The sequence below is a fragment of the Nematostella vectensis genome, chromosome 10, assembly GCF_932526225.1.
Source record: "Nematostella vectensis chromosome 10, jaNemVect1.1, whole genome shotgun sequence".
In the NCBI taxonomy this organism is placed as follows: domain Eukaryota; kingdom Metazoa; phylum Cnidaria; class Anthozoa; order Actiniaria; family Edwardsiidae; genus Nematostella; species Nematostella vectensis.
The window spans coordinates 10,474,120-10,484,371 of record NC_064043.1 but is presented as its reverse complement, the minus strand read 5'-3'; the positions used below and the strand labels follow the sequence as shown (position 1 = coordinate 10,484,371).

At 42.1% G+C, this 10,252-nt stretch overlaps 2 protein-coding genes across 2 annotated transcripts in view; both read right to left on the bottom strand.

Annotated features, from left to right (window-relative positions):
* Positions 1-40: 40 nt before the first annotated feature.
* LOC5519255 (NACHT domain- and WD repeat-containing protein 1) lies at positions 41-10,183 on the bottom strand. Its single transcript, XM_048733542.1, has 14 exons — positions 10,133-10,183; positions 9,860-10,018; positions 9,577-9,823; positions 9,379-9,464; positions 9,079-9,195; positions 7,956-8,289; positions 7,286-7,851; positions 6,743-6,904; positions 6,110-6,322; positions 3,540-5,778; positions 3,218-3,416; positions 1,992-2,451; positions 1,766-1,857; positions 41-1,400 (listed from the first exon to the last, which is right to left on the bottom strand). Exons 1-14 carry the CDS (start codon positions 10,181-10,183, stop codon positions 1,112-1,114), a joined length of 5,214 nt encoding a protein of 1,737 aa, XP_048589499.1. The 3' UTR covers positions 41-1,111.
* Positions 9,957-10,252, bottom strand: part of LOC5519197 — a 19,087-nt gene continuing 18,791 nt past the window's right edge. The window contains exons 9-10 of the mRNA XM_032363960.2: positions 10,133-10,190; positions 9,957-10,054 (exon numbers count right to left, since the gene is read on the bottom strand). The gene's annotated coding sequence lies outside the window, so the exon portion shown is untranslated. The remainder of the gene's footprint in view (positions 10,055-10,132; positions 10,191-10,252) is intronic.

Sequence of the window (10,252 nt, the reverse complement as noted above, 5' to 3'; positions counted from 1 at the left end):
AACGTCTGGGACAAGGTTGGATCTACTTTACACTCTTGTGTAAGCTCAAACTTTTTTATTTTATTTTTCGGTTTGCAGCTCCAAAAAGTCGTAGATTTTCGGCCTCTTTTCTCTCGTTAGTTCTCTTCCACAATTCTCTCGTCGCGACATACATTGACTTTCATTACAGCTCTTGTACAAGACAACACTTTATTATACGTACTATAAGTAAATGTGATGTGCAGTGCAGAGCAGGGGACTATAAATGTGATATGTTAACGTGTCATGTATATTTTGGTATGAAACGTCAAATCATTAGATTGATAAAATAACGGCTAAGACTGACAGAGCAAAAAATGGCATGAAATTTTTAAATTCTCAATAAATAAGCTTAAGATTCCGCATACAAGGAGTTCCTCTGACAAGAAGCTTAATTCCAAATTTTAAAGAAATTTAGAAGATATGAAATGTAGATATAAGCAAGAAAAGTTAGCTTAATTTCTTATCAGAGCCCAACTTCTCCCTAAAAACGAGGAGAATTTATACTTTGAACGTTTGAAAATTGCACTTCAAGCCTCATATCTCGAAGAAGAATCCATTAGAAATAAATTGAAATTACATCCATTAAAAATAAACCTCTATGCAAAGATTCAAGCTTACCGAAGTTAATCAGACCTTATTTTGGGAAACATGCCGTTTTTTTTTTTTTTTTTTTTTTTTTGCTCTTTGCACCATCAACAAATGTGGTGATCCTGTGCTGTGATTGTCCTATGCTTGTTATATATATAACGTGACTTGAATCACTGAATTATATTTTTCAACGTTTCGGCAATCATCAGGAATAACTGATGGAGGCAGCATTGCCGAAACGTCGAAAAAAAAATCAGTGATTCAAGTAATTTAATACGTATAATTTGGCTACTTTCCATTGGTCGATTTCAATTGGGGGAGCTAGTAGGTAAGAATGTGTTACAATTTAGGGGGAGCTTAATTTCAGGGAATGATTATTGTGATTAGTTGATTGTGTAGAATCCTTGAATAAAGCTCTTACCAATTTTCTAAAATATTGTCTCAGAATCATTTTTGTCTAGCAAGGTTCTTGGCATCTTGTACCTCGAGTGTTCCTTTCTTCTTACCTAACGTCACCTGTATCCTTCTTGTCCTTATCTAACGGGTCGCTGTCAGTGGGTTTTTCAGACTTGTCAGTGATGGACGACATCACAGGCAGACCCTCGAAAGGCGATTTCGTTACTGTTTTCTCATCTACTTTCCCTGGTTGATAGAGCGTCATGATCATCAGATTCGGATTCTCTCCCACAGCCATCACTAGTCGGTCACCCACGACATTCACAAAATTCGGGTAGCCGTCCGTGTTAAAAATAGCCAGTTGGCGGCCAGATTTGACGTCGTAGGCGATAAAGCTATAAACCACAAGGTTACAGATATAGTATTAGTGGAGAAGGCATCCAATCTTAGGCCAAAAAGCCGATACAATATCTCTATTCCTAAGAACAATAGAATGTAAGTAAATACTTGAACTATCCTTAAACTATTCTTTTGATCATGGTTTATCCATTAAACATCGTTTTGATCATGGTTTAGCTAGGACTAAACCATGATCACAAGGTCCTGTTGAGGGACGAACTCGTGGCTATGTATGCAAGCTGAAATCGATTTTATTGGCTTTGGGAGTGCCTTTAGGTCATACATGGTGATGGTGCCTTGCTTGTCCAATTGGAAGTGAAAAAGAAGCACTGTGTCACGCATGATGACTGATTTGCGTTACCTGTTGGCTTGTGTGTGACGCGTGATCGCTGATCGCCCATCCTCAGTTAGAAAGACTGAAGAAAATTGCTCTCCTGGTATCTGATGTATTATCTAGAATCAGTCAAAAATAATAATTCAATTTTAAAATATGTGTACCCCTCGTCGAAATTTCTAAAGCCAGAAAATGCCAAAGGGATAGCCTGTACAGATGCTCGGATATATGTTTTAGTATGCCCTTCCCTTACCTTTCCAGTAGACAACTCCCACACCTTGACTCCGCCGCTACCAGAAGCCGTAACAATGACATTAGCTTGGACATTAATTTCTACTGCAGTTGTACTGTCATAGTCTGACTCCTTTAGGTCGCTGATCTTGACACCTTTTTCCAGATCCCATAGCATGGCCTGACTGTAGTTGACCATGGTAACCAGGTATTTGCCGTCACAAGACACCTTAGCGTTGTAAAGGGACAGAGCCGTGTTCTTGATCTCGAGCTTCTTGTGCTGGCGGCTCTTGGTGTTGTAAACAATCAAGGGTAGAGTGGTGTTCTCTTTGTAGGTCTCGCTCATGTCATGCTGAGAGACGACCGCTACAGATCCATCCTCGCTCATCAGCATTTCCTGAAAATCGTGCTTCTCGTTGAACTTTATGATATCGACCACTTTACCAGACTCTGTATTCCAAACCTTTAGGTTCCTTCTTCCTCTGTGGAATAGAGGAATATCCACGTTGTACAGGAAAGCATATTAATAAATTGAAATTTGATGGGAACTGCAGAATATAGAGTGGCAAATTCTGAATTTTGACATTTAAAACCCGCGTATAAGAAGCTCGACTTTTCAAGATCAGGCTGAATAGGTTCTTATAAATTGAGGAACCTTTTGACAACTCAGGCTGTTTAGGTTCTTAATTGGTTCTTATTTTATTCATAAACACAGAACAGTCTCTAGCAGAATGCTTGCTGACCCATACATTTATAAAAAAGTTTATTTTCTTTCTTGTTTTCAACCGTAAATAGAATATTAACAAAACATTGAGTAATCTTTCAAATAAGAACAAGTTATTTTCTACCAAGCTGACTGGGTTGCTTAAAAAGGGGTGCCAAATTTCAGCCTGTAGGTTCTCAATATCTAGGTTTATGTTCTTTTACACGGTTATTTACTTTATATTAGACATTACCCTAATTCCGCCTAGATATTGTTTAGTACTGTGCCTAAATAATAAAAAACTACAAAATATGGCAGAGACCCATGTAGCAAAGAAAAACAACTCTCGCTCCGGCAAAAACGCGCCGGATCCAGCGCTCAGTGACGAAAAGCACAGCCAGTACAGAGCTGCATTCTGCTAACTGCATCACCCAGTCCCTCAAGAAGGATATGTAGTTGTCTTGTTCATCATCATAATGCCATTTAAGGTATTAAAATTATGTTAAACCCCACTTGACCTTTCAATGAATGCTTTAGTCTCATACCTGGAGAAGGAGAGAAGTCTCTTGTCGTCGATCATACCAAAGGCATTCATCCTCTTGCAAGCCGGCCCCTGCAGCGTTTTCTCGATCGTAGAGGTCTTCAGGTCAAACACCCTGTAGTGAGGAAGGTCTTTGTCGTAGATGTATCCCACGCATCGAGTCATGTTGATGCAACGGATGGGGTTCGGGAATATTGTCAGACCTGAGGTTAAGAAGTCATTCTTTTTATAAATAATTGAAACTGCCTTACAGCAAGCATAAAACCAAACATGCAACATAAGAGTGCTTCTTATTGGGTTACCCGATAACGAAATATTTGCGTTACCTTTAGTATGTCGCACTTTTTCCCCAGTAAAGGTATCCCACAACGTCATTTGGTTGCTCAACTGGATGTTCGCCATGGCAATGACATGGCGTTTGTCCACAGACGGTGTCATGGTGGTGATGGAGTCCGCTATCTTGTACTCCTGGTACTGTACGACATTCGTGTCCTGCACGTTTTCGTCGTCATCTTCTCGCGATTTGTCGTATACACGGAGAAGAAAATCTTGACCGGTAGAGAGGATTGTATTGGCATCTCTAGTGATCATCTTCAGACGGAAAATTGAGCTTCGTAAACAAGGAGTGACTTCACCAGTTTCCAGGTCTGTTATTAGAATCTCGAACATGTCAGTGCTCACAGCTTTCCTTCCATCATCAGTAATTTGCAATTTGCACTGTCCCTCCTGCATCTTAAACTTGGTGATCTCTCGGACAAGTTTCGCCGTGGAAAGGTCATATACAAGCAAGAGTGTAAAGGAAGGCATGACTACCACCTGGTTCTTGGAGGTGATCTTGACGTCTTTGACTTCTTCAGTTTTCACAGTGATTTTGTTCACTTCTTGGCCAGAACGCAAGTCCACAAAATGCACTGTGTTTGTTTTTGCGAGATTGTAGACTGCGTAGTGCCCTCTTGCGTCGAGAGAGCCAACCTTGTTATCCATATCGACACCCTTGATTGGCATATCATGTAGAACCTTTCCATCGGCCACATTAAAGACGCGTAAGGAATTTCTAGCAATTGCAACGATTAGCTTCTCGTCGTCTGCATAGGCCACGGGCGAGCTCTCGTAGTAGGAAAACCACTCGTCTTTGTCAACCTGAAACTTTTGGATAATCTGGCCAGTTTCTGTATTAAACAGGACGATCTCGTTTCCACCAGCTAGAAGAATAATCGTGGGGTCTTTCTCGCTGAGGATGTTATGGTTGCACCGATACAGTGATGTTGTACCTGTTCCAGTGACCACTAACTTTCTCAGTTGCTTTCCATTCTGATAATCCATGATCTTTACCTCTAGACCCTCGCTTCCTACCATGGTCACCGCCATGGTTTTGCCGTCATTCGCCATACTGATGCTCTCATTTCCATATCCGCCTAAAGCCATGGTAGAGACAAGTGCCCCTCCTGGTGCCGTAAGAAACTTCTGATTGGGTAAAAAGCAGGGAACGGATGGATTCTTTGCTTCCTTCAGGATTTTACAGACGTATGGGTACTTCTCTTCACGGTCTTGAAACTTGAACATTCTTCCGAGGAGCTGCGTAGATAACTGGGCTGGTTCGACTGTCAACGGATGTACCGAAAGCCGCAAACACTCGTTCATGAGCTTGACATCAGGGTCACTTGGCTTGGCACTCAGGTACGACGCATAGTCATCCAAGACGTTCTGAATCGATGTCCCTCTCAACTTGGTCAGCAGGAACTCAAAGTTGCAGAGTGTCTCATCTTTCATCTTCTCGTACTGGCCAGAGTGGAACAAATGGTAGGGTAATTCGCTCAGTTTTCTCAGATTGAATATCGTCTTATCTTCGTTTGACCCAAATGTCAAGGGTTGCTGAGCGACAAGGCGATCGCTTGAGAGATTCTCCCCTTTCTTGTTTGTGTACGGCTTCTTTTTGCCATCTGCCCATGTTCCAAGAAAGTAATCACTCATGTTTGCGTGAAGTTTCTTCGCTTGATCGCCAGATAGATATCTTTCTCTCGCCACCTCGATAAACTGGCGATGGTACCAGTAAATGACGCGCGTTCCGTCTGCACCTCGGTCAATCAGATAGTCCTTGATGTCAGCACGTATCCGTATCCACAGCAACGGAGGAAGCCTTCTGATTGGCGGAGTCCAGTACTGATAGACGTCATTTAGGACATCGTCATCCAGTGAGAGGAGATCTTCGAGTTCTGGTTCCGTAAGCCCGTTCTTGGATGCCGTAATGTAGCCAAGTGAATGACTGACAAGGGTTTTCCCATGAATTCGCTCAACTCTGTCGAACAGAGCGCGAATGATGTCGGTAATGTTGGGAGCTAGGTCGGCGTCTTGCATCGGTGTGTAGGACTTCCAGCGACAGGATTCGTCGAAGGCTAGCTTAAGGTAAAGTGGCAAAGGACACTCCTTGAAGCTGATCATTACCTCATTGCGCTGCGCCGGTTGAAGGGCTCGATTTGCCGCCTTCAGCCAGTTATCCAATATCAAACCAGCTTCGCTCATTGGAATCTGTGGGACTTCCATTAACGTCTGAGGATTGTATCTGACCTAGAATAAAAATACGAAGTAGACGCGAGATTACGTTTTATTAACGCTTCGATAATTCCATTTTTTTTTAAAGTTTTATCTCAATGGCAACATATATTGATATGTAGTGACAACATTTATTTTACTGAAAATTTCTTTATCCTTTTCAGATGATATTATTTTCTATCAATACAAGGAACCCCAAATTGCTCCCCTGGTATCGTGGACACGATTGATATTCTTTGTACTTACACTAAGGTCTGAAATAACCTATTGCTCCTGTGTGGGAGGCACCACGAAGCATACGCCGATACTTTGTATGCATTATGGTGTATGTTACAATGGTTCTTACCCTAAGGTTTGGAAGGACCTGATACTGCTCCCCGGGTAGAGTAGACATGATGACGTATACGTTGTAAGGCAGGCTGCGAGGGAGCCATTCCATTTGGCGTCCGCTGTCGTCCACGGAGAGCTGATCTAGTGAGTCCAACACCAGTACGACCTTTTGATTTTCTGATGCCTTCTCCAAACACTCAGGGAAGTACTCAACCAAGGCCTTCATCTCCTGTGCAGGTAAGATAATAAAATGATACACACTTTATCGATTTTTGTCAGTATACATTTGTATAGATTGTGGATTCTAGGTTAACACGAGCTTATGCAATACTGAAATAAAGATGAGTTTCTAATAGTAAAGGGCTTCAAATTATGACGAAAAATTGTTACCATTGAGGAGATTAGGATGGTTCCGCTGACAAACTTGTTTGCCTGTAATATATCAATTTGCTATTGGAGACAGAGGAAAGTCATATGTAGCATTCGTCGCCATACATGTCATTTTGTAAGTCAGTAACTTATCAAGGGAAATACAAACTTTGCTAAATATACCCATTCATCTGATGGCTTTTTTTTATTAGTAGAAGCTTTCAAAGACATCCAAATTAGTTATTGGAGCTACCCCTGTATTCGGCATTCCTACACGCACCTCTGGTATGTCAGCCGTGACTTGCCCGGTCGCTTTGCACAACTGAAGGCAGATGCTCCTTATCAATGGCCGGATGCTGGAAGAGTCTGGAGAGGTGCCAATAAACCGGCACACTGTTATAACCCCGTCTTCCTCGGGCCAATCTTTCACTTGGGTCGCTATCTGAAAATATATGATAGTATAAACATTAGATTCCTTCACTGCGCAATATAAAAGCGTAGTTCAAAAGTGTTCCGTCCATGCATTTTTGCGTTACCACATTGTAACTACCACTATACCTTACCTGATCAAGCTACTATGCACAACTTTTTGGTTGACTAGCATTCAACATTAAATGTAAGAAATTCATTATTATAAGGAGAAAAATGAAACTTTTTGAGCATGGGATTGATGCAAGCTCCTAAATCACCTACTTCTGAGTTTTTTTATCATTATGAACATAGCTGGAATAATATAACTAACCTAACTGGCCATGAGAGCATTTCAAGAATAATCTTGGATGCCGCAATGCACATTTAACCTTATTACAATAGTTCATCTCACCTTGGCCATAAGAGAAGTCTTGCCACATCCAGATTCACCGTACAACACAACCACTCTGTCGTCGCTGTTCAGCAATTCTTCCTTCACAGATGCAATAGCTTCCTTTCGTCCAAAGAATGTCTTACATTTCTTTTGGCAGAATGTGGAATGCTGGAAGATCTCCTCGGCGATGGCCTCTCTTGTGTCAGCCGCCTCGTTCTCATTTATTCCATCCAACACCATCTTGGTTAGCTGATCGTAGAAGTCTTTGCACAGTTTCTCGATGTATTGGGCATGCTCAGGAGAGCTCTTTGGATCAATCCCGTTCTCATTCCACTTGACTTTGTACTCAATCGTGTTCTTCTTGGGCAGAACGTTGGGCAGATCTACTTCGCGTAATTGGCTAAGAAACTTCAGGGCAGGCGTATCAGCGACAGGAGGAGTTCCCCACGTCTTATCAATAAAACTACCTGCTTTTTGGCTGTTGATGTTTTCTTCCAAATCAGTGATATCACGTTTAAACCAAAAGCAGTGCTTCTTAGGATCACGGGCGTTGATTATACCACGTCGAATCTCATCTTCAGTGACTGCGAATGAAATAAAACCACATGTCCATCTAATGTAACACCTGACTCTAGAAACATGTCAAGGAGTGTACAATTGGGAGGGCTCTTGGCACTGTGAATGATACCTGACATGTAGTATTTGAGCCTGTCCTTTTTATTCGTCAACGCCTTGTCAGCGGCTTCCCTGAACACCACTTGCATTCTCTCAAAAGCTGCCCACCATTCTCCAGAAGCCTTCTTACGTAACTCATTGTTGCTATAGTTACGGTAGTCTGGGAGAAGGACTGTGATTGGTTGAAGGAGGTATTCGGCGGGAACGATGTTGTCATCACGTCGGAACCAATGATAAAGGAGATCCTTATCTTCCTTGCTGCCGACTGCACTCGCTAGTTTTTCGAATTCGCTCGCTGGAATCTTAGGCGGGAATGGACGGTATCCATACTTTTGTCCCAGAAAAGTCTGGAGAACATAAGTAACAATGAATTACTGCCCTTGCTTTACAGGGAACGGCTTCTATAGTGGATACCCTATTTTCAGTAAGTCAGTCATATGGAGTAGAACTGAAGTATAGTCACGCGGTTAGAGAAGGTAAGACGTTTTATACGCACTTACGTCGCCAAACGTTTGGATGTGATCTGATTGTACTTCTAAACAGATTTGGAAGATTTTTTTTGAGAACTTGATATAAAAAGTACACCCAAAGTTGGTAACAGAAGCCCTTGTTCTCACGTGCACTTACCAGCAAATGGCGAAATAAGGCCAGGTGTTTGTGAAGTGTAAGGTCTGCCTGCTTTTCAAAATCACAAGGATCGCTCTGATTGGTCTCATTTTAATTTAATTATAAAATGAGACCAATCAGAGAGCGAGCTTGATTTAGTTTTTAGAAATGGGTTTTACAGAGCAGTTACCCAGGGTGTCTTTTAGCCTGTTTCTTTCTAGCGCCGCGCCCCCCGCGCCCCCTGGGTCCCCGAGGATGGTTAAAGAAGCCCTTGTTCTCACGTGCACTTACCAGCAAATGGCGAAATAAGGCCCTGTCCTCCCATCCCCACTACTCACAATTAATTCGGTCCATTTGGCATATCTACTAGCTTTCCGATGGCCTCCCCTACCGTAGATAGCTCATGCGCAATAGCTACTTACGATGAAGTTCAGTCCCTTTGATATTTTTTACTGACATGCGCACTAGCTACCTACGATGAACTTTGATCCCGTCGATAGTTTTCTTCACATGTTTTTCTAGTTACTTACAATGAAGTTCGGTCCGGTGGATAGCTCTTGACATGCGCGTAGTTCTCTCATGCACAACTCTGAGGTGAGGTGATCATCTGTAGACTCGTCACGCACTCCCCATCTCATGTCCACGACCTAATAATGAGATAATCATAATGATTATGCGATTACGATTACGCACATCAAGGCATGATAGCAAGCATTTTCAAGCACGTCAATAAGTCACGACAGCAGTCACGATTACGCACTTTACGTATTCCCGCTGTACAATAACGCTTCCTAATTGCATCAGGTCTTTATTTATCTTTATTTCATTACCTGAAACTCGTATCCTTGTTGTTGGCAGAACTGTTTGATGCGCGGGTAGATTCTCTCCATTAGCGTATTACGCTCCACGGATGTGTCTAAAGGTTATGAATACGTATATTTTTTTATGAGAAAGCGTTGATAATAACATTTTCTCATTTAGATTTCTATTTAAAATTCCACTTCTGTTTATCGAGTCGAATTGCTTACCTGTGAATGTCGAACTTGTAAAGATACGCACTACTTTAACATTTTCAGGGAATTTAGCGCTTAGATCGCCAATCAGAGCCTTGGACATTTGTTCGCTGTAAGATTCCAAGGGCGGGCCTTTCGGATCTTCGCCCTCCTCTTCCTCTTCGTCCTCCTCATCCTCGTTCTCTTCTTCTTCGTTTTCTTTTTCCTCTTCTTCTTCCTCCACTTCTATCTCATCCTCTTTCTCCTCCTCCTCCTCCTCCTCCTCCTCTACCTCCTCCTCCTCTTCCTCCTTCTCTACCTCCTCTTCCTCCTCCTCATCCTGTTCATTGTCTTCCCTATTAGCTGCCTCTTGCTCATAAGCCTTTTCTTCCATTTCATTCCTCCTCTCGTTGTCATTTTTATAATTTGCACCGACCATGACGTCTTCATCATCGGACAACGCATGCGCACCAGTCACCTATACAGATCCTTTATCCTTTGAACGCTTTCTTTTCTAAAAGTAAATATAAAACAGTTCCACCACTAGAAATTCGTGATATCTATTCCACTTTATGTGAAAAGGCATACATACTTCTGCCTTTCTCAGACTTTTTCTCTTCTTCTTAGAGCTTCCCGAGCCCATCTCGGACCTGTTATAAAATGAAGGATGTTTTAACGCCATTGCCAAAATTATATAAACAGCTATATAGTT